General features: G+C 45.3%; 1 protein-coding gene across 1 annotated transcript; it reads left to right on the plus strand.

Moving 5' to 3' along the window:
* Window positions 1-1094: 1094 nt before the first annotated feature.
* Window positions 1095-23832, plus strand: ATP6V0A4 (ATPase H+ transporting V0 subunit a4). The gene is made up of 21 exons (NM_001080102.3): window positions 1095-1273; window positions 3178-3385; window positions 3901-3979; window positions 4439-4536; window positions 4831-4956; window positions 6037-6131; window positions 6274-6400; window positions 6902-6984; window positions 10626-10719; window positions 10794-11006; window positions 11462-11612; window positions 12372-12511; window positions 12628-12785; window positions 13183-13276; window positions 14481-14599; window positions 15546-15762; window positions 17439-17546; window positions 19334-19459; window positions 20381-20498; window positions 22453-22624; window positions 23392-23832. Exons 2-21 carry the CDS (start codon window positions 3269-3271, stop codon window positions 23483-23485), a joined length of 2529 nt encoding a protein of 842 aa, NP_001073571.2. The 5' UTR covers window positions 1095-1273; window positions 3178-3268; the 3' UTR covers window positions 23486-23832.
* Window positions 23833-24516: the final 684 nt, after the last annotated feature.

A 24516-nucleotide genomic window follows, 5' to 3' on the forward strand; every position in this document is an offset into this window, starting at 1 on the left:
CCTCCCCTGGTTCTTGTGCCTCTGATCGGCATTCGCTGTTCTGCCTGCTGCCAGTGGTGATAATCTGGTCTCTGATAATGAGATTATTATCAAATAATGTTCATACTTCTCAGTGCCAAAGGCATGAAATAGGAGATGCTTTCTGCTGCTCTCCTCTGCATGCAAAGAGGGGGGAAAGGGTAGGAGAGCTTTTTCCCTGTGCCCTGTGTTCTCTCGCTGCTCAGCCAGATGGGTCGCGTGGCCAGGGTAGTACAGCTTGCTCTGATGGGTTTTGTACGTTGTTTTTGGGTCACTCAGCTTGAGGCAGCGTGTTTCAGAAAGCAGCACGAGCCCTCTCCCAGCAGCTGGCCTAGTGGGCAGGGCCACTCCTTGCTGCTTTGGAATGGAAAGCTCTGTGCTAGAAGGCTCGCTATTGTTCCCAGTCAGTGGAATTGTTCCCTTGGACACACTGTACCCTGGTTGTGTCCGGGCTGCTGCGAACCTGCAGAAGCCTGACTGGGAGAGAACACTGCTTTAAGGGACACTCTGCAACTTAGGCGTGGCCATGCATTTCCTTCGAGCAGGACTCCCTATGGATGTCATACTTTGCAGCGACACAACCACACTTATTTAATGGGATGAAGCCCTTTCTCCTCTGCCCTCAGTGGGAGCTGTGTCACTGGTTTTGGGAAGAGCAGCACTTCTCTCCAGAGCAGGAGAAAGGCTGTAAAGCCATGAGCAGCACTCATTATTCCCATCAGTGAGAATCGTGTTCCTTTTCTCCTCACTGCCCCTATCCAATAGAGCACTTCTGGCACAGCTCCTTGCACCTGTATTCCCCACTTCTTTGTTTGAGGAAACGCAGCAAGGAACAGCACAGCAGTTTTCCGCCTCCCTGATCGCAGACGCTGCGCCCAGCACTGCAAATGACCTGTTACTGGTCTATAGATCCCGGCGTGCAGCAGGTTTCAAAGGCTCTGGCTTGTTTTCAGGCACCGTGTGTGTTGTTAGTCCCAACACACCACCGCATCATGGGGAGGTGGGGACCCAGCCAGAAAGCGCCGGGTCTGGGCCACCCCAGGCCATGAGAAGCCTTCCCTTCTCTGGTCCAGACCAGCGCAGAGCTCAGCAGGAACAACCTGCTGCTCCCAGCTGAGCCCCGTAGCCACAGCCATCCACGGGACACGGGGACAGGAGCGCAGCGCAGCACCTGCAAGGCACACAGCAGCGTGCCCGCAGCATGGAGTGCGTTCATGCCCCGTAACACCGCTGGAAAACAGCGAGCGGAGGAAGCGTGAGTGACTTTCTGTTAGCTGTTATCTCGCCAAAGCAAAAAGCAGTTGGGGTGGGGAACGATGAGAGAGGCATATCTGAGAGCGGCTCTTTGGAAAGCTCCCTATACCCACAGGGTGGAGGGAGAGCTCTCTGCCGTCCTCCAAACGGGAGGAAACAGGCTTTCTGGATGAGAAGAGCTCTTCTTGTTTGCCTTTTTCCTCTTTCATTCCGAATCAAGAGGGGTTGAACCTTGGGATCTTTCCCTGACTGGTCACAAAGAGAAGTAGCTCAAACTAAAACATTTCAGCTATTTGTTGGAGTTTTGATGGTCCAATTGTAAAGATTTAACGTTCTCTCAATGGAAGTTAGCAGCCAGTTTAGGACGACGAACTGCTTTAAATTATATTCTCTTCACGCTTTTCAGCCTAAAGAAATTAAGGCGGGGGTCGTTTTGATGAGCTTTTCAATTTCTTGACAATCAGAGCTAGGGAATTTTTGACATGTCTGAGTGAATAATGTGGGTGTGGGTGCAGCTTTGGGGTCTTTCTCCTGCAAAAAAATTACATTTTCTGGACATTTTCAATGGTTATATCCTTATACATCCTGGTTATGGTTATACGGTTATACCCTTACTCGACCCACTGCAACTGGCACAAGGCGAGTTATATTTTAACTGTTTGTTTTGTATACCGTATTTCCAGCATCTTAAATCATGCCGTGAATGAATGGAGTAAGACAAGGAAAGCTTGCGGGGCAGTCGAGCAAACACAAACTAGTGACTATGGTGCTCCTCTTAAACAGCCTCTGACACCCTACAAAATGCTTGTAGCATATTTAAGAGGAGGCCTTCCTGCATTATAAAAAAAACCCATAATTATAACCCACACAAAACTGTAAGGAGAGAAGGTTGAAAGAGAGGTTGAGGTGACTTGGCTTCCCGTCGCCGTCAGCAAGTAGAAGTGAGGTTATATAGGGATTTTTGTTTGCTGTTTAAAAGATGATGTATGTTTGCTACTGAGTCCTCAAAATTAAATGCATGCATGAAATGTAGCTACTTGCATGTTTTTCTTTGGGCAATAATAATTACTGTGTTTGTGCAAGTAAATTAGTTAATTTTGTGCAAGAATGACTGCAGGCAATATGTATGTTCAAGCTACCTGAGGTAAATAATGGGAAGCAAACAGGAGAAAGGAACTAATATGAAATGCATAGTATGTTGTTTTTCTCATTTTGAAAGCAGTCCCTTATGGGGAGAAAATGTTTTTTCAATCTTAAAGTTTGTTTTAATTCAAATAAAACGCTCCTCCCCATTCCCATACAACATGCTCCAGACATTTTTTTGCAATGCTATGTTCACACCACCAGTGCCAGTGATAGAAACCAGTCTGGCATGTTTCTAATTGCAGTATAGCTGTGAGGTGCTGCTAACGAGTCTTTTGCTCTGCATTGTGGAAGGACAAAGAGAAACTGAACCCTTCACAAGGGTCTGAGTGCAGCGGTCTAAAGCATCTTTGGCCCAGCAGAGAACAAGGCCCAGTATTTGGTCAGTATCTGCTTTAGGAGACTGGTGGCTCCCCTCCTCTGTGCTGCATACAACACCCTGTTGTCCATCCCCACACTGGTGGGATGCAGCCTGGTGTGCCTGAGGAGTCTCCTGCTTTCAGCAGTAGAAGAAACCTTAATGAAGGATGTGATGGGCAGGGCTGTGTTTGCCTCCAGCCCTGAGAAGCTGTGGACGCCCCCTCCCTGGAGATGTTCAAGGCCAGGCTGGATGGGTCCCTGACTAACCTGATCTAGTGCCTGATTTAGCAGTTGATAACCCTACCTGCGGCAGAGGGGTTGTGACTAGATGATCTTTGAGGTCTTTTCCAATCCAAGCCATTCTATTGCTTCTATGATTCAGTGATCCCAATGTTCCCACAGCACTCGGCACCTTCAGTGCCTCCCTGGGTGAGGAAGACCACACAGCTGCTGAGGCCCTCGCGGACGCTTGGACAAGAGGAGGCCAGCCAAAATGGCCTCTGTCTTTCGGAGTGAGGAGATGAGCCTGATGCAGCTCTTCCTGCAAGTGGAAGCTGCCTACTGCTGCGTGGCTGAGCTCGGAGACCTGGGTCTGGTCCAGTTCAGAGATGTGAGTGGTGCCCGGTAGGCAGGCTGGGTTGCTGGAGATGCTCTCCAGGATGTGCACCTGGGGAAAGAGGTGGTGAATGTCACCTCTGCAGAGTAGTCAAAGAGCCCATGGGGAGACCAGGAACACACACACATGACCAGAAAGCCAGGTGCCATGCTGATGATGGGTTGACATTTGGACTAGATGACCTTGGAAGTCTTTTCCAACACTAATGATTCCCTGATTTTATGAGACAGCAGCCATCCCCGAGTCCCCACCCAGTGAACTGCACACCCTCTGCACATCCTTAGGACAGCACCTTCCACCAGCAGAGAATGGGGGACTCTCTATGAGAGCCCACTAGACTGGTAAAGCCACGATGCCCTAATACACAGAAATAGCATGGTGTTGCCCTGCCATTAGGAGCCTGTAAGACATCCTCCTGCACCAAAGGCATTTGTTCTCTGCTGATGTTTAAAATGAGTGTGGTGTTGCTCAGCCTTCACCCTCAGGCCTGTTTTCCCTCCCGTCCTCAGCTGAATGCAAATGTGAGCAGCTTCCAGAGGAAGTTTGTGAATGAAGTGAGAAGGTGTGAATCCTTGGAGAGGATCCTGCGTAAGTAAACGCTTGTCAAAGGCAGCCAGCCCTCCAGCATCTGGCAGTGTGGGATTTATGTCTGTGTTAAGTGCTCACACACCGTGAAGCAGGACTAGAGGCAAAATGGTGGTATTTTCATCTGAGACCCTGAAAGCGTTTTTCCCGCATCAGCTAATTAACACTTCACCCCACATGGGCTATAAATTTTTGCCCGTGTTTTGAAAACAGTTAACAAAACTGAAAGGAGGATAATTAGCACGTGTAAAATCACAATAATAATCTGAGGCTGGGCAGAAGGCTCAGTCCAGGCAACCTGACTCCTACCACTGTGCTGTGCTTCAACCTGGGGAAAAATCCTTAACACGCAAGCAGCATTGTGATGCCTTGCTCCTGATAGTGGCTTTAGCAGCAGCTGGTGACCAGGATGATGAAGCAGCAATGATTCCATATCAAGACTTAGGTGTCCTCTCCTTGCAGGTTTTCTGGAAAATGAAATGGAAGATGCTGTGGAGATGATAGTCAAACTAGAGAAGTACCCAGAGACCCCCCTGCCTCGGGAAATGATTGATATGGAGGTACACCTACCCCACTTACCTGCCTGTGCTTTGAGCGGGTGAATTCTGGCTTTAATGCCTGAACAGGACAAAGCATACAACAGGGAATGTGGCAATGGGAAAATGAGGTATTGACCATAATGAGTATCTTTCTGCAAACTCAGTGCTAACTAAAAAGGCTCATTGAATAGTTCTATATTCCCTTGTTGAAAAAAAAAGAAACAACAAACTATTGTTCAAGAGTTAATATCAGCCTGCTAAAGGTACACTGAGCTGCTTCTGATTTTTTTCTGGATGCTCTTGGCTCCTAAACAGACAGTGCTGGAGAAACTTGAGGCTGAGCTGCTGGAAGCCAACCAGAACCAGCAAACACTGAAGCAGAACTTCCTTGAGCTGATGGAACTCAAGCATCTGCTGAAGAAAACCCAGGACTTCTTTGAGGTTAGATGGGGCCCTGGGCAACCTGGTCTAGTAAATGGGGAGGTTGGTGGCCCTGCCCGGCAGGGGGCTTGGAGATTCATGATCCTTGAGGTCCCTTCCAACCCAGGCCATTCTGTGTGTGTGATTCTGTGTGTGTGTGAGGTGAGAGGCCTTTTTGCTCTTCCATCAGAGATGTGGAAGATTCCTAAAAATGTGGACACTTTGATCTGCTCTGTGTTGCTGCTTTTGGCTTTTAAGCAAATCACGGTGATCTTTACCACAAGTCAGTGAGATATGTAGGTTGCTCTGAAAGTAATGGCTCCTATTTATTTCCGTGGAAATTACAGCAGATGCAAAGAGCACAATAACGTTATTTGATAGAGCAAATTCTCAGCTACAAAACACTATTTTTCAACACAGGCATTAGCTGCACATTTTCACTGGCTATGACGAAGAGCTTGCATGCTGTGCTTGTAAAGATCTGTAGCAGCAGAGGTGGCCCACTGCCGCTGCCACCACTGCTGAAGTGCACCACCCACTGCCTCACTGTGTTCACATCCACTGTTTGGTCTCCATAAATGTTCAGCAAGTGTCAGTGGGCGCCATTTTTTCCACTTGGAGAAACTCCATGACATAACTTTACCTCATAGGCATTACCACGTCAGATGTCATTTTGTCAGACTGCCCCTCTGCTGCCGTCTGTCACACAGCAACAAAATGTAAGGGAATACTGGTGGGAAGATTCAGCATCTACTGCCATCCCACCAACATCCACCTCTAATGTTGTGGGCCAAAAGAATAAAACAGGAGGCATTACTTTTGGAGCAACCTACACACATTTGCAAAAACATCTCGGTCGCTTTGCAGTCTGCATCTCTCTGTGATTCACCGGGGCTCAAGAATTTGGTTCTCAGATGGGATTTCTGCTTTTTGTTGCTGAGATATGTTTTACTTCTTTATTTTCTTTCCTTTGCTCTGAATCTTTGTCAAAGATTTTGTGGGGGGGAAAAGAAAAAGAAGAAAAGCCATGTCAGGAGAAAGATATGAGAATAGTTTACAAATGGCGAACTTAGGTTTGTTTATAAAACTGATGTTTTCCAGGCAGAAACCAATCTGCCAGATGATTTCTTCAGTGAAGACACATCTGGCCTGCTGGAGCTGAGGACCACCCCTTCTGCTGCAGCTGCCAAGCTGGGGTGTGTATCGGTGACAGCCCCTTTGGCTCAAGCCTCCCACCCGTGCTGTGCTGAAAGAGATTGCGAACCTGAATATGCTACAGGTCCCAGAAGTCTTAGGATGGGCTTGTAATTTATTTACCTATCTTTTAACTCCGCTCAGATTCACAGCAGGGGTTATAAAGAGGGAAAGGATGATACCCTTTGAGCGTTTGCTGTGGCGAGCCTGCAGGGGAAACATCTATCTGAGGTACACCGAGATGGATACCCCCCTGGAGGACCCTGTGACGGTGGGTACCCGCTTGTGTCTGCTTCTCCCTGCCTCTGTGCATTCCTGTGGCCTGCAGAAACCTTAACAGTGCCCTGGCTGTGCTGCAGTGCTTGAGGGCAGCCCGTAGAGGAAAGGCAGGAAAGCCTGAGGGTTAGAAAAGGTTTCTTTGCTGCCACTTTCCGCTTTCGCCATCACTGAGGTCGTTTCTCTGCCCTGCGTGGCTAAGGTGAGCCCTAGCTGGGTGGCTGTGTTATGGGGGCCACCAGGGCAGTGGGCTACGACCACAGGGTCAGCTCCCTCAGTGGCTTCAGGGTGAGCCCTGTGCCCCAGATCTCCTGTCCCTGCCCCTCTGCTCCTTGGCTGGTCCCTGGAGCAGCATCTGGGGGAAACACTGCTGCTGAAAAGCTAGGGCTGGGGGCAAAGAACAAACACTGAAGAGGCAGCCTTAGGGAAACAGCACCTTCCCTGCACCTGATCCTTTGCCGCGGGCGCTTTAAATTCTGCTCGAATTGCATTGCAGAGAGAAGAGGTGAAAAAGAATGTGTTCATTATCTTCTATCAGGGAGAGCAGCTCAAACAAAAAATCAAGAAGATTTGTGACGGGTAAGCAGCCGGCGAGCAGCTGGGCAGGACTCTCACGGAGGTGTTTGCTGGTTGGTGTGGGCTGGCGGGGCTGGGAGCTGTCAGCAGAGCCACCGAGCTCCCTCCTGCTTCTCTGTTCTGCTGCTCCTAATCTGAAGAGATATACATCACCTTGACGCTTGGAAATTGAAATTCTAAATTTTCCAAGGTGACTTAGAGAGAGATAGTAGGAACTTTGATTGTGAGGTTCTTAACTCGGGACATCTTAAAGGGGACTGCTTCTTAAAAAATACTCAGCGTCCTTACCTTGAAAACCAGGGGCCGTAGCAGCTCCTGCAGCCCAGGCGCTCAGAACATGCTAATCCCCAGGCTGATATCAAATCTGCCTGTGTTTGAGCATGAAAAGATGATGCTGTAGTTTACTCACCCCCTTTTCCAAGACCTCTGGGCAATATCCATGTAATCAGAGACAGAGCCCAGAAGAGAAATGAAAGTTTCATACAGCTTGACTTGTTTCCACCCCGTTGAGCGTCTTGAAAAGATAATTCAGGTTGAATATTTTGTTACTCTTTCATAACACTGGTGAGTGATGGCCTTTGTTGCAGTGTAAATCAGATTTGATGAGGGGATCTGTTGGCTGTCACCGGATCCATGTGAGGCATAACCCCAAGGCCTAGCAGGGCAGCCAAGTGCCTACAGCCTGCAGAAGCTCATGGGGAAGGAGCCAACGATTGCTCTTGCCCAGCTTGTGCCCTCAGGAAGTCCTTTCCTTGCCTCCTGGGTTCAGTCAGAATATCAGGAGCACTGACTTCACTCCAAATCAGTCTCATGTCCACCTCATGAGTGTCTCTGTGTGAAAAGCAGTCATAGGGGCCTGGAGAGTTCGGGGAGACTCAGCCCCTCCTATGTGATCCTGAACCTCCCTCAGAAAAGGAGGGAGTTTTGCCTTCCCCACTGTGCGGGATCAGTCTGCTGCTTGTTGTCTTTGAGAACAGGCCATATGATGCCTGTCAGCATTTTTGTTGCTGATTGAACCCAGAATCTTCCAAATGGGAAGCACAACCCTCCGCAGCAGAGTGCTGTCAGCGTGAGCAGATCCTTGCACAACTTGGCCACAACATGCCAACTTTCTGTCATGAGCTGGTGGTGTGGATGTGGTGGTAGCTTCACAAAAAGGAACTTAGACCAGTTTCTCTCAGCTTTTGTAACTGAAAGGAAATATACACTCTTAAGACAGGGAGGTTCTATCAAGGAGATGGGGGAAGTTCAGGTTAGATGTCACGGAAAGGATCTACACCAGAGGGTGGTGGGTATGAAACAGGCTGCCCAGGGCAGTGGGCATGGCCCCAAGCTGCTGGAGTTCAAGGAGCACTGGGACAATGCTTTCAGACATAGGGTCTGATTTTTGGGTGGTGCTGTGTGGAGCCAGGGGTTGGACACGATGATCATTATGGGACCCTTCCAAGTCGGGATATCCTGTGATTCTATGATTCTATGAAAACAAATTCAGAGGATGCCCTTTGCAGTGCTAGCATGCTGGTTTTCATTTATTGCCAGCTAATCAGGATACACTTGAAATCCTCCTTTATGCCTTTTCTTCCTGTTTTTCAATTTATGCTTGCTAATATACCTGTATATATGTCTTGCTGAGTTTAAGCTTTTAAAATATATCTATCCCATGCCTCTCCTTTTCTGCTCCGTGACCATCAGCCATCCCTGGTACACAGGTCGAGACGTTTTGGTCTGGCTCATCTTTAAGGCAGGGCTAATAATACCTAAAGCAGATGGCTGTGTCATTCCAGCCTCTGCAGGACATTTCTCCTTAGCATAAGTCATTGATCATGACAGGTAAACACCCTGCAAAAATCACAGGACTGATAGAAGCCAGTCTCCTGCAAGGCAGGCTAAGATTTGTTTGCAGAGCAGTGTGCCTCAGGTTACGCCTGTAGTGTCTGCTTGACTCTAATTGGTAACATTAGTCTGCCAATTTCACAAGCATTAAGTCCGTGCACAGATTTATTAGTGGAAGGTCTACAGGAGCAGGGAGGAGGAAAATGTAAGAAATTTTCTTTTCCTCCTTTTCTTGCGGCTGCCTCAGTGCTCGTGTGAATACTAAACTGGATTTATCAGTCTAAGGAATCCCTGCTGAATTCTCCAGGAGCTTTCAGAGATGTCTGTGCCATTAGGGCAAACCTGATAGTCGGTATGCAAAATGGCTGTTAGAAGATCAAAGCAACACTGCTGCAGTAACATTATTGGGAATGGGGGGACTCCACAGCACGGAGGAATAAGCTTTCGAGTTTGATTAAAAATCCTTATTAAAGATGAACTAAGAGCTGTGAAGAAGGAGAAGAAGGGAATAATTAGTAGGGCGAATAACCTTTGGAAAGGAGTGCCAGGTGCTGGGTGAGCAGAGCTTCAGACCTGGAAGTTGAGCAGAAGAGTGTGTGCTGCCACTGCACGCGGCTCTGGGCTGATCTCTAGGAAACTGCTTTGCATTTTGCTCAGTTTGCTACTGTCCTCACCTGTGTGTGTGCTGGAACTGACCTCGGAGAGCAGGTGGTGATGGATTCTGTGCTCAGACGAAGCCAGAAGCGATGCACCTCTGTACAAAGAGCGTGCATGTTTTTGTCTCCATAACAGAGGTAACCCCAATGACCCTGCTCTATCTATCTCTTTCCATTTGCCACACTTGCACAAAGGCTGCCTTTTGTGACCCTCTGTCAGCACAGCCCCACGGCAGGACTGCAGTGCTCATACACTAGCATACTAGGGGTGTTCATGTTGCATAGCATAGGTGAAGTAGTACACAACACCCGCACGGAGACAAGACCTCACTCACACAAAGGGAGCCCACATCAGTGCTCACTATACCACACTAAACTAACCAGCTGCGTCTCCCCAGTATAGCCTTGGAGATAAGCTTACAAAAGCACCTATCCTCGCAAGCTGCCTGGCAATACAGACGGACCGGGAGTCAAGAGCCAGCCTCATGGCCATCCTCCTTTTGTTTTATCCTGCACACACAGCGTTATTTACTCTTACAGACCGCACGCACGAAGGGCGTTCGCCTGCTGTGAAGCAGTAGTTTGGCGCTGCCTTCCCCCAGCGGCTGCGGGAGGGTAATGCAAGGCATTGGCACGGGATTGTTCCAGCCTCGGTGCAAGAGGGACATCTGCTGGCTGCTCTGTTAGCAGGGCTGCCTCTGCCTGGGTTACGTTTTTGTGCCTCCCAGCAGGCCAAGACACTTCCCTGGACTTTAGCAGGGTGTCCTTTCAGTATCCAAAGGAGGGCTGTAAGAACAGACTCTTTAGCAGGGTCTGTTGTGATAGGACAAGGGGAAATGGTTTCAAGCTAAAAGAGGGGAGATTTAGACTGGATTTAAGGTGTGAGCTTTTTACTGGAACTGCCCAGAGAGGTGGTGGATGGTCCCTGGAGACACTCGAGGTCAGGCTGGAGGGGCTCTGAGCACCTGATCTAGCTGCAGGTGTCCCTGTTCATTGCAGGGGAGTCAGACTGGATAACCTGTAATGGTCCCTTCCAACTCACACAATTCTATGATTCTATCCTTATTGCGGCTATTAGGGGGATGTTAGTGCTTGTAGCAGCTGAGATAATGAGATATAAATGTTTTTTTCTATTGTATCCCCTCCTATGGCTAGATTTCGTGCCACAGTGTATCCCTGCCCAGAGTCTGCCACCGAGCGCCGAGAAATGCTTGATGGAGTGAACACGAGGATTGAGGATTTAAACACAGTGAGTGTTTACGACACAGTAGACCACAGTACCTGCTGCTTCCCATCTTGAGCACTGCCTGTGCTGTGTTACAGGTGATAACCCAAACTGAGTCCCACCGCCAGCGGCTGCTGCACGAGGCAGCAGCCAACATGTGGTCCTGGGAGATCAAGGTAAAGAAAATCAAGGCCATCTACCACATCCTGAATTGCTGTAACATTGACGTCACCCAGCAGTGTGTCATTGCAGAGATCTGGTTCCCAGTAGCTGATGCTGGCAGGATAAAAAGAGCTCTCCATCAGGGAATGGTAAGAGACAAGTGCCCTCACCCAAACCACGCTGCTCATATGTTGAGCATATGTTCAGGCTTCTGTCTGCTACTGTGATGCTGGACTCTATTTTTCTGTGTTTTCTGTTTTGGTTTTTTTTTAATTGTTTTTTAATTAATTTTTCTGTTCTTTAATTAAAGTTGAGGTTGTTGCATGATTGCTTGGCCTCGGGGAATTTAAGGTCAGCACTAAATCTTAGCAGGTTTCTGATCGACCCACAGGAGCCAGCAGCGCTGACAGCTTCCCCTGAACAAATCAATAGCATAGAAAATGGGAAAATCTGGATATGAGAAAAAGGGCTGAGATATAACACTCTTGAGTCCAGCATTGATGTTGCTGCCTGTGCATGTCTGAACAAAGACTCTGGTGCTGCAGGGCCAATTCCCCCCTGGTAGCCACCCTGACTGTGCTTACCCTTGTCACTGGGTTTGCAGGAGAGAAGTGGCTCTACCATCACCCCTATCCTGACCACCATACACACTAGGATGGCACCACCCACCTTCAACAGGACTAACAAGTTCACAGCTGGATTTCAGAACATTGTGGATGCATACGGTGTGGGCAACTACAGGGAGATGAACCCAGGTGAGCAACGCTTGGCTACATGTGCCAGGCTTGCCAAAGCCAAAGTGAAGACTCTGAGTTCTGTCACCAGGCTAAAATGCAATGAGAAATGTGAACAGTATTTTTCAATAGCAAAAATTGGTACTGCCTCGTGCGCAAGCATGGATTTTCTCAGGTATAGAATTTGGACCCTCAGTCTCCAGTGGTTTCTTGCAGCAGGAATAATGAATGGTACAAATATAAGATGGGAAGCAAATGGTGAGGCAGCAGCCCTAAGGAAAGGAGTAAGCTCACAAGAAAATGAATTGAGCTTATTGTGTTGAAGCAAGGAAGCCAAAAGCACCTGAGAAAAGTGTGTAACAGCTGTAGAGAACTCCAAGAAAACCACAGAGAATGAAGAGAAACTCGGACAGGAGAGTCTGTGGGAGTGAACTGGATAAACTCAGTCTGCCTAAGTCCAGAAGACTGAGAAACATGACAGTAACTTTCAAATGCATTTTTCTGTTACAAAGAAGGATGCAACAGTCTGCATATTATGGTTTTTTTTTTTTAATGGTGGGCCAAAGCAAAGGTTAAAACTGCATGGAAGGTGGATTTGGAAAGTCTTCCTAGTGGCAAAACTAGTTCTGCAGTAGATGTGGTTGTCTAGTGAGTAGAGGAGGGATCAAGGATTTCTTAAGGACAGCTGTTGTGCGGAACGGCTTGGTGGGGCAAGCTGCTTCTCAACTGTGTTCCTCTTGTTTAGGAGGAGCTGAGCATCCGATGTTTTCCTTTCTGCAGCTCCTTACACTATCATTACCTTCCCCTTCCTTTTTGCGGTGATGTTTGGGGACTGTGGGCACGGTGCTGTCATGCTGGGCTTTGCGCTCTGGATGGTCATTAACGAGGAGAGCCTTCTGGCCCAGAAGAGCACCAATGAGGCAAGTACCAGCAAGCTGATGGACCCTACCAGCCTGGGAAAAGGCTCATTGTTCCACCTGATAAAAGGACTGTCCAACAGGTGTATGTTTACCAATGCTGCCTTCTTCCCCTGCAGATCTGGAACACTTTTTTCAGTGGGCGCTATCTGATCCTGCTCATGGGCATATTTTCCATGTATACTGGCTTCATCTACAATGACTGCTTCTCCAAATCATTCAACATCTTCGGCTCTTCCTGGCACGTTATCCCCATGTTTAAAAACAACACTTGGAAGTAAGTGGCTAAATGTGGGAAAGAAGTGAAAAGACACCAAATGGAGCACATAAGCTTGAAAAGAAAGACAGTGACAGTGAATCAGAAGTTTTGTCTGGCGCATGCAGATAAACTCACCATTGAAATGGAAAGGCAGAGTCCCTGGGAACAAGCCTGCTTGTTCAGACACTGATGTCCAGGGCTTATGCATAGAGAATTATCAGAGTGGTGGAAGACTGTCACTGTGTAGGACCCAATTCCGCACACACATGCACAAAAACTCAGGGTAACAGTTTAGAGAAATATTGGAGTTGGTAGGAGGTGTAAAGTGGTAGTTCTCAGCACATCACATTTAAATATACTACAGGTTTATATGGTGAAATTGAGCTGCAAAAGTTATTTCACTTTTCTCTTGTAGTAAGGAAGTGCTTCTCGACAACACGGTGCTGCAGTTGGATCCGGCAGTCCCAGGGGTCTACTCTGGAAATCCATACCCATTTGGAATAGATCCAGTAATTAAATTAAATTGCTCTAAGATAATTCGTATTTCATTCCTGTTTCTATATATTAGGTACATCTGTAGCTCCCTGCTCTTTCTTCTGAAGCCATGCTCTTCACTTCTTGCTCCTTGCCTATGTACACAGTAGTAGTGAGGCTTTTCTTTATCATTCAAGGATGTGAAACCATAGCATGGCTTTGGTTGGAAGGGATACTAAAGTACATCCAGTTCCAACCCCCTGCCATGGGCAGGGCTGCCACCCACTAGATTAGGCTGTCCAGGGTCCCATCCTTGAAAGCCAGGTTGTTTCTCCTATTTCCCTTTTCTTCCTGTTCTCTCTTTACCACATACTAAAATGTAGTTGGTAACCTCAGGCTTTCCTGTTTCAACCTTAATATTAGCCAATTAACCTCTGCTCTGCTGGATATGCTCTCATTTCTGTTGGCCACGCAAAGAAACATGGGCTTCCCATGGTTTATGGAGGAACTGACCTTGTTGTAACGTTTTCCACAAGCCCAGCTCTGAAGCTCAGCCCAGGATGCAGGCAGTGCAGTTCAGGAAGTCATGTCAGAGGTAGCTGAATTTTTCTGTACATCTCCCAGACACGTACCTAATTTAGGTGAATCATGGCTATTCCCTCTTTCAGCCTGGCTGCTGCTTGTTTGAGAGGCTGGGACCATTGAATGTAGGGGAGGAACAACAGAGAGGTGGGCAATAATCTGGTCTCCATGGCCAGTGAGTTGGAAAGAGCTTCATTTTTGTTTTCAAAGAGAAGGTAGAACATACTGTGTTCTTATTATTTCTCTGGTGAATGTGGAACAAATTTCTCTATCAACAGGAGGAATCTTCTCATGTCTTTCCTCCCCCACTGATGGTGATGTCTGAGCCTTGAAGCAAGGAATGACACTGAAAATGGCTAGGTTCTGTTACCAGCCTTTGGCATCAATTTCTGGAGGAATGAAATGAAGTCAATACATTATTTTAACTCCCTGATATTTCCTCTGTTAAATGAGAATTATACATTACACCTTTTAGATGAGGAGTTTGACAGACTGAGGTGCATTATAAAGAACATCTAGATTTCTGTTGCTTAGTCTTCTTACTAGTACAGGTAGGAGTAAATTGATGTAATTAAAGGAGTGACTTCCACAAATCTATTATTGAGCAATAACCTGAAAATCTTATTCTTCTCTCTCCCTTTGCACCTTTTCCCAAAGATCTGGAACATTGCATCAAACAAGTTGACTTTTCTGAACTCCTACAAAATGAAGATGTCAGTTGTGATTGGGATTGTGCATATGATTTTTGGGGTGATACTCAGTCTCTTTAACCACATGTAAGTCTGTTTCACCAAGCCCATTGTTGCTGCACATAAGTCCTCATCTCTAAACTAGTGTCCCACATTCAGAGAAAGCCTCATATCTCAGTCTGTTGATTTGAATTTCACTCTTTCCCCCATAGCCTTTGTACTGACATTCAAATCACTGCTGTTATAGAGTGTGAAGTCCAAAGGCCAGATAGATGACCATTACATTGTAATTATTCTCTTGGGTGAACTGTCTTTTTCACTTTCTCCCTTCATCTTCTTGATTTTGCAGAAATGATAAAATGGACCACATTAACAATATGCCAACATCTTTCACTTTTGGTAATTTCTATCTTGAAATTCTTTAGGTCTAATCCAAAGTACTCTAATACCTTGCACGCTGTGTGTACATCTCTTCCTTGTGACTCAGTGGGCCTTTGGTTAGGATCTGTGTATATGCATGTCTATTCCTCTCCCTCTGTATTCTACAACAAAATTGAGAACTGGAGGTAGAGTAGAGGGACTGAAACCACTATCTCGAGAGATTCTCCATATGCTGAAGGTTTGTAGTGACCAAAAGGATAGAAAATGTTTGAAGATGAAAGAGAGAACTGCACAGAACTAGTTCTGACCTTCCTCAGCTTACAGTGCTTTGTAAATTTGCTTTTATTTTATTTTCTGAAAGTAGGTTTTTATTTAAATGTGCTAATCTTTTGAGATGCTCAGACGCTAATGGGTCAAGCACAGGAACCTGAAGATAATCAGTACAGAAAAGCTTTTGTATTTAAATACCGGTTTTCATTCATACAGACTGCCATTAAAGAGGAGTTCTTGGCTAGTAATAGTAGTATGTTTCTAATGTGATTTTTCAAAGACTAAATAGTATACACACACAAGCAAATTTGTCATGCTTGGGTGCAACTTCACATTAATACTTACTGTATTAATTGTAGCTATCTTTTCTTATTCTTTCCAGCTACTTCAAGAAATACATAAACATTATCCTGCAGTTCATTCCAGAGATGATCTTTATTATATCTCTTTTTGGCTACCTCGTCTTCATGATTATTTTCAAATGGTGTCATTTTGATGTCCACTCATCACAGAGCGCACCAAGCATTCTCATCCACTTCATCAATATGTTTCTGTTTAATTACAGTGATGCTTCTAATGCTCCACTATATCTGCACCAGGTAGGCATCAAGAAGATTGAATCCACTGCAGCTTCTTGTGAATTTGCAGTGGATGTATGGAGGGTGGGCGTAAAAGATGGGGAAAATGCTCAGAACCTCAACTACAAGGGCCAGTCACACAGGAGACGTTTGTTCTTCTGATATTCTTGTTGGCCTCGTAGACGGGTAGAAGAGTGGAGCTATCAGAACTGCAGAGGAAACCTCATTGTTAGTGTCATCCCTGCTAGGATGATGATACGATTTAAAATACTTTGGGGGAAAAAGGAAAAAAGGGTGAATAGACAGTCAATGCTCACTATTGCACAAGCACTGTCGTGGAGTTCTGATACATCCTGGAGATAAAACAAGCGTCTCCTTTCCTTGATGATCTATTCCTTTTTTTCTTCTCTGGAAAATCTGAAAACTGTGTTTTCAGCTGAAAAATAGAAGTAACCTGAGGATTTGTGGCAGCTTTTTTTCAAAAGTATCTTCTCTGGGGAGCTCACTTAAAAAACAACAAACAAAACACCCCCCACCCCCCCACCACCACACACACACACACACACACACACACGCACACACACACACAAGAACAACCCACACAGAGAAGTAAAAAAAACCTCCACTGAGAGAAAACTTCTTTTAAAGCTGCATCTTTTTGCTCCAAACAAGCAGTTTTCTTGTTGCTTGCATTCGTATCAACAACATCAGTGAAAAATCTGCAAGCAAGTGCTGCCTCCAGTCACACATACATTCACATCTATTCGGTTACACACTTTGGCACTTCACCTTTAGCTCACTTATAGAGCTACTGGCAAATCCGATCTGGTAGAAAAGCCTGGTCTGTCCCTAATAACTGCCTTAAGGTTGCAGAGGAGTTTTCCCAGTTTTCAAAAAAATAATTAAATAGCATTTTACTCTGGAACAATCCAAAGCTTTCTGAGACAACCATATTTTTTCTCATAAACCTACCCTTCACCCCCCATTAGTAACTCTTCATAATTCCCTTGCATAGTCTGAATGCAAAGGTTGTATGAAACCAGCCATGAAGTGACCAGGAAGCTGAGCCATCTTTAAAAAAAAATGTAAAAGTTGTAGGTTTGTGTTGTGTCGTGTTGATTTGGTTTTAGAGCACAAACATTTACGTTAGGACAGAAATAGGGGTGGCACACTGTAACAGGGACACCTTCTACTGATGTACTGGTGGGGGCAATGTATTATCGAAGATAACTTTTATGGGAATTTCATTCCCATCTGGAGTTGGAAACGGAAAGAAAATCCTGGATTCTCTGCTTTCCAGGGGAAGACTTGAATGGCTTGGCCCTTACAGAAGCATTTCTGCTTTGATCAGAGCAAGGCAGACTCATTACCTCACCCAGTGGTTAGGACATTCACTTGGGCCATTGGAGAGCCAGGTTCAAGTACGTAACATTGGGTTTTGGCAAATTACACTTCTCAACATGGAAGCTTTTCGTCTCCAAGTCTCCAACCATCTCCAGCTGGCAGTGCTTTTTGGAGCTTTAGGCAGTACACGTTTATTTTCATACAATCATATACAGAGGAGACTCAACCAATTTGAGGAGTGTATTCACTGAGTAAAACAAAAACATTTTATAGTATCAAGTTTCTTACCATAAATTCAGTTGGCTAAAGGAAGTAAAAACGACATTTTATTCTTCTATTTTTGGCTCTTTTAGAAAGAAGTGCAGAGCTTTCTGGTCATATTTGCTCTGATTGCTGTTCCCTGGATGCTGCTAATTAAACCTTTCATCCTCCGAGCCAACCACCAGAAAGCACAGCGCATGGTGAGTGATGTGGGCCATGCAAGGGGGTTTGGGATGGCAAAGGCAAAGCTGAGGCAGCAGACCTACAGAAATGTTTGCAGTGAACTAATTTTGCTGTCTTCTGACCTCAGACTTCCTCTGGAAATTTCAAACAGTGTTTTAGAGAATGGACATTTGACTGAGCCATCTAAATAGGAAGCAGGAGCTTTTGCTCACAAGGATATACTCTCTTTATTGGGAGAATAGTGATGCCAAGATCTTTCAAATGTAATATCCAAACCTAGAGGAGTTTTAGAAGGACTGAAGGACCAGTGAAGCCAACAAGAGGGCAAAGGCCTGCATGCCTAGCTCACAAACCAGATTGGTTGCTCTCTAGGAACAGGGCACCTTTGATAACCTTGGTCTCTGAGAGACCAACACTTCTTACAGAAAAGGCTTGATTTAAGAGCTTTTCATAAATGCTTTATCCCTGAGTGACTGCCTTCCCATTAACAAAGCCCTCCTTCCCTTGGGCTCTGAGGTTCACCCAGCTCTTTAGTACGTAATTGCAGCAGCTGCAGTTTCCTGGTTGCTCATTAATTCTCTCCTTTATTACGCTAACAGGACTTTACTTGTCTGTCAGGATTTACTTCTTTTTATAGTGGGAGGTAGTGCCTGAAGAACCTTTTATAGGGCACAGATGTTTCTATTGGAAGAAAAAGATGCCAGTTGTGCTACACGACCTTTCCAACTCAGTCACTTCTGACCTATAACTGAAAGGCAGGTCCCTGGGAGACCTTTGCAGCCTTCCCTCTGCACTGTAATTCCTTGTTTTGTCATTCTTCTGGGATTTCAATGAAAGCTTAGCATGGCTGACTCCAGCTCCTGCTTTTATGCTAGCCACATCTGACAGCTTTTCCCCACCTCCTATACTGCCCCTCTATTTCTGTTCCTGATTTTCATATGTTAGCTGTCTGATCACATCTTGCATTTACCCAGATTTATATGTTTGCAACAGTCTGTTCTCTCTGCTGACATTCAGGTAAACCAAAGATAAAGCAGATGTGACAAAGATTACTGGTGCGGTAGGAAACAATGTGTTATCATGAGACTTTGTCCATGAAACCCATTGGAAGCTATGAAGAATGACAAAGCAGAACCTGACAGAAGCTGTGAAGTCAGTATTTTGTTATGCTGTATAATAGGACTATTATAGGCGCATAATGTAGGGCTATTCTTATGTTATGCTATCATCTCTGAGATGAGGCTCAGATCATGTTGTTCAGGCCTCTAGATGAGCTCTGTATGATTATGGAGAGAAGATGAGTTGACATGAGGTTTTCATTGATTCAAAATGAACCGAGAGATCCGCATTGTACTTCTGACTGCATCTGAGTATCTGTGACTGTCCTTAAGTCATCTGACACTTTCAGGCTCCTTTTCACTTTCACTTGATGATAATCTCCTTGGTTTGCAGCTATATAACTGAAATGATCAGCCTTAATATGCCTCAATTTTCTCATTTACCAAAGGTGACGGTTCTTTGATTTGTGAGTATAAAGAGGTGTACTGTGACAGAAGAAACTAGCTCTAAATTATTTAGGATCATTGAAAAATGCTCTAGAGTGGAAATTTTTACTATTGCTTCTAGCCATTCAGTAGGAGTACTCAGTTTTTGTGGTCTATGATGACGGACTGCTGTTGAAATTGTCTTCATACTCATGATACAGTTCTTCACACATTACCTGTCAAGACGTTAGTGATGAAGTTCTGTGCCATGGTCTGCTGTAGCATGGTACAAAAGTCACATTACATTTTGTTTCTGAAAGATTCAATCTCAAGCTCACCCAGGAAACACTGTGGGAGAAAATGAAGTGAATGCCCCAGAGACCAATCACACCAAGAAAGCTTCCCAGGGAGACCACAGTGGTGGCCATGAGGATGATGAAGAAGAGGTAAGAAAATGCAAACAAAAGGAATTATTCCAGCAGTAGTACAAGACACAAAGCCAAACAGAAGGTTTTTTTCAGAGTTGCCAGCCCTTCTTTTTAACAAGCTATGAAGACATTCTGTTGCAACAGTTTGTATTTCCAAACAGAGGAAGCTCTGAATTTTAATAGAAGAAATTCCTTTAAATTTTTCCTTATGTTTTGTCTGGTGAGGGTAGGCATTCTTACAAACCTCGAGCTTTCATTTCCCCAGGGAGTTGTTTCACTTCCACACTGCACCCAGAGAAGGTCAAGGCTTCCTCAGGAGTCAGCAATTTTTCCTTCTTTTAAATTGCAAAGAAGCAGTTAAAAGTTGGCAGCCTGCAGTGTTGGCTAAGGAGAAAAATCTTTCTTTGGCACATACTGTCAAGGGCTTCTGCAATATGCAGCAACGCTGAAAAAAGTGACAAAAGTGTTTGTAACAGTTTGAAGTACCAACAATATTGAGTGTGCATATGGCTGAATGAGAAGGGAATCTTCACAGTCTTAGAAGATACGTTTATTCAGTGATATCTCCCACGAGGCAAATGCCAATATGCAGATAGCCTGGGAACACCTTCTTTATGTAAGAATTTCTGTCTCTGTAGGAAATCACAAAGATTGGGTGCAATTGGGTTCCCATCTTACTCCAGATTTGAAATCATAAAACTGGAATATGAGTTGTTTTCTGAACATTTGTTTTTCACTAGAATTGTATTTCTTCAGAGGAGAATGTATGGAAAGGTCATAGAGAATTGACATGTTTCAATGTAGTTCTTTCCTTTGGATAACACCTTTTGTTGCTCAGGACATAGTAGGGAGATGGAGGAATATGAGCAGTCTTTGGTGGAATGTTAATCAGGAAATGCTGAAGTAAGGAAAAAATTGTTTGGTTTTCTGTTGTTTTAGTTCAACTTTGGAGACACATTTGTCCACCAAGCTATCCATACCATTGAATATTGCCTTGGCTGCATTTCCAACACAGCATCCTACCTGCGGCTCTGGGCACTGAGCCTAGCCCATGCACGTGAGTGATGACCTGTTAGCTACCTCACCAGCAATTCCGTGCTGATCTTCTCATGGTGTTTGATTATTGCTGGGATTTTCCACGGTAAATCAAAGTCCTCCTCGTAGATGTTTGCATCTCAGAGTATTTTTCTTCAGATTAATCCAAGTGTTTTATGATGGACTTATCTGTTTTTTGGTGGTGATTCCCAGGAGCTAATGTCAGGGACCTCCTGACTGCATTTCCTAGCCAGGGCCCATTTCCCATGCTATTCCTTAGCTGTACTTTTGGAAGAGTCCCCATGGCATGTGGCTGTGTAGGAGGTGCAACCCAAATGGTTGTTCCTGTCCAAAAAGGTAATTGCAGTATCGGTACTATAGCTGCACATTCCAGGAAGCACTTGCTGTAGCCTTAGGGTATGCAGATGAATGTGAAAAACTTGTAAAAGATATTCTGATTTGGTTCAGAGAAAGAAAAAGAAAAGTTTAACCTCAAGAACTCTTCGATGTTACCATCTTCACTAGGATTTTTCCCAGCAACATGTAGTGGAACCTAATATGTCATGAAAAATGCACTGCATTTCAATGTCTTTTAGCTTGAATTAAGATAAAAACAAATGCCCTTATACCAGAAGTTCCCTCCGGCTGGAACTTCAACTACCCTAATTTTTGTGAAATGTTTTTTGTTAATATTGCTGTACTACCTCTGGCTAGGAGTTGTGCCTGTCCTGAAGAGCTGGGCACATACAGAAAGGACAAAACAGAATGGAGGGGATACCATGGATTGATGGAGTGAGCAGTAATTCTTGGCACAGAAATAAACACAGTAGAAGTTGAATGGAAGATGTTAGCTTCCATAAGCATAAGCTTCACATGGAGGACAGGTATCAAAATAAAATAAACCAACTAAGGAGCTAAGATAAGGCAGTCATAAGTGTTGTGTCAGAAATCTGCCTGGAAAATCATTGTGTTCCTTTGCAGCTTTGCAAAGAGGTATTGAAAGGAGTATTTTTCCTGAGGGCATCAGTTACAAAGAGATCCCTCACATACGTTGTCACCTAAAATGACAGGTTATTGAATTTATATGGTCTGAGATATGGATATGGGCTGAGAATGTCATTGTGCAACGACTGATGAAATGGAAAACAAGGCTGGACTGGTGGCTGGAGTATCCGGATGGAGACGAGCTGGGCTAAGTCCTTTCTTTGCCTGTATCAGAAGAGAAAAATATCTTGGTCCTGAATCTATCCTGGGTAACTGGAGTAACTGGGTTAGGAATATGATCTCCTGATGGCCAAGCACATCAGATACGCCAGTAATGTGAATGTTGATTTACAATTGTGGAGGGAAAAAAAAAATCTTTAACAAGCATGCAGGCTACCTAAACATTTAAAACAGCCTCGGCTTGGGTGAGACCAACCAATTGCCCCCCCCCCCCCCCCAATCATAGCTTCTTTGTGACACTCCAGGAGAAATGGTCTGGGGAACAAATTGGAATTACTTGTCTCTGTGTCCTGTGGGTCTTTGCTGGCATCAATCAGTACAGCTTGAAACCTCATCTGCAAATGTATTGACTATGTCAATCGATCACTTTCACTGGGATTTAGCAGCAAGCAGTTCTATAAGGCTCTGCATAGAGCCCAGCTGCCATGTTAAAGATGTGCAAATTAAATTGATGACTTTATTGTATCAGGGTAACAATGGGCCTGGTAGTGTGCCTGTGTGGTCTTGGTGACATAAAGCCAAGCCAAAGCAGCACATTTATCTTCCAACACAGTGAAGAGGAGCAACGGAGAATAACCTGCATGCATTTTCCCTCCCCTCTCATCAAGGGGAGGCAAGGTGGCCATGCACAACTATCAGCAGGGCTGTCATTTTAAGCCAGCTCACCTAGATAGGAAAAATGGAACACACTGAGTGCTGTGTCTGCCCATGGCTGTTTCTCAGCACTGTTTTCTTGTTATTTCCTTTTGCAGAATTGTCAGAAGTTCTCTGGACGATGGTGATGCACAATGGGTTAAACAACAGCAGCTGGGTAGGACTCATTGTTGTCTTCATCATCTTTGCTGCTTTTGCAGTGCTGACGGTAGCCATCCTGCTCGTCATGGAGGGTTTGTCAGCCTTTCTGCATGCCTTGCGCCTGCACTGGTAGGTGGTGTGCTCTGCTGGAGCTTCTCCCTGAGCTCTCCCCGGGAGGGATGTGGTTTTTTTTTGTTCAACGTGTTTGGACACCCTTGACCAACAGAGTGAGAGGTCTTGCCTGGAAGGGAGGTCAGAACTCCCTGCTACATTTCTGGGCTGCACTGTGAAGTGACCCATCCTTGTGAGGCTGTGAGAGCGGTGGGTACACATTGCAAATGGAAGCCTTCAGCTTTTCCCAGTCAATGACCAGTGCCTCCTAGGCCACCTTGACCTGCATGATAATATGGAAAGCAAGACCAAGGTAACAAATCCTTCCCCAACATCACCAAAACTCGGTGTCCTCCACGAGCCCGATCTGTGGCTGCCACAGCAAATTGTGGTGGAGTTGCTTCTTATGGTGCAGGGAGGGTGAGAAGTATGCTAGGCAGCATTGCACTGCTTTCACACCAGAGATCCCAGCTCCAGCATGTGGTTATCCAGCTTTCAGAGCTGCTAGAAGAAGCTTAGCAGGCATACAAGGTCCTGCCAGCTGGTCTCATGAGGAGCATTTCCAGGCTGACTTAAGGAAAGTCAGAGCTAATGAGTGCTGAGTTGCTCCCCAGGGCTGTCTGTGTCTCCCAATTGGCTCTGGAACGAGACTACATTCTTGTTGCGGAGGTCACCAGCTCTCGTGGCTTCCCTTTTTCCACGGGTGCTATGTTTTGGCCTCTCATCTGTATGCAGGTGCTGTCCATCCCAAGTAGCACTGACATCACTCTCTGCTTCCTCCCCAGGGTGGAGTTCCAGAACAAGTTCTATGTGGGAGCTGGGTACAAATTTTCTCCGTTCTCCTTCAAGCACATCATAGATGGCACTGCAGAAGACTAAAGCCAGTGCATTGATTCTTCATTTCTCAGACCAGGCCTTACTTCCAGGCTTTGGTTGCCCACAGAGTTGGTTATTTACAGAGGTATAGAATGGGACATAGCCCTTGAAAGAAGATGAGCTGTACATGGGAATGTCCTAGCCCCATTCCCAGTGATAACACAGATACTGCATTAGCTGGGCTGGCTGGACCCTGAGCTGCATATATCCACTGATGTCTTTGCCAAGTACCTGGCCCTCAGCATTTGATCAGATCAGCTGCCCACTGCTTGGTTAAAAAGAAGCAATGCACTTTTTTTTTTTTTAATTAAATTGGTTATTAATAATCAACTTGCATGTGCTTCGCTCCACTTGTCTTTGTGGCTTCTTTCTCTACAAGGAAAATATGTTTCAGCTGTTGTTTGAAGCTGTGGTTGACCATTTCACAACGATTATTTCTCTTAAAAGATTGCTGCCCTTCATTGCACAAACAATGCAAAACAGCTCATGGATAGATGATATTGCAGGCAGGCAATTTTCTACATGCTTTACTACAAGAACCCTGCTATTATCTGATTTGCTCCAGGTCTTGACAGTGTGAGATTATAGAAGTTTGCGCACGTCATCACTTAACAAAAGTGTTGGTTTTGAGCTGTGTAAACAAAATAGTGCACTAGTTTCCACACTGCAGCCAATGTATTTCTCTCTGTGGACTTGTTTCACGCTAGAAACTTAAAGTGACTCCTCCTGTGCTGTATTTTTCAAGACGGGCTGCTAAAACAGATTGTGAAGTAATGCTAATACTTGATGAACAGAGAGAAGAGGGAAATCAATACAGTTGGAATGAATTCACAGTGTTGATGTACCGTGATCTTTTCTAAATATTCACGAACTGCCAGTTTTTCAAACTGAATAGTGTTAATCAAGACAGGCTATTTTTTCAAGCATGGAGGATGTAAAATCCCAACATGGCACATGGAACGTTTTGGACATGGAATGTTTTGCTTCCCTCCAGTGAGGTTGTGGGTGCCCCATCCCTGAAGGCACTCAAGACT

This window comes from Gallus gallus, chromosome 1 (genome assembly GCF_016699485.2).
Source record: "Gallus gallus isolate bGalGal1 chromosome 1, bGalGal1.mat.broiler.GRCg7b, whole genome shotgun sequence".
Classification (NCBI taxonomy): domain Eukaryota; kingdom Metazoa; phylum Chordata; class Aves; order Galliformes; family Phasianidae; genus Gallus; species Gallus gallus.

What these genes read in the sequence shown, in the direction of transcription:
- ATP6V0A4 (NM_001080102.3), top strand. Translation starts at nt 3,269, where the DNA reads ATGGCCTCTGTCTTTCGGAGTGAGGAGATGAGCCTGATGCAGCTCTTC. An exon ending in GGGAAATGATTGATATGGAG is followed by an intron (nt 4,537 to 4,830) that starts GTACACCTACCC and finishes GCTCCTAAACAG; the next exon opens with ACAGTGCTGGAGAAACTTGA. An exon ending in GCTGCAGCTGCCAAGCTGGG is followed by an intron (nt 6,132 to 6,273) that starts GTGTGTATCGGT and finishes AACTCCGCTCAG; the next exon opens with ATTCACAGCAGGGGTTATAA.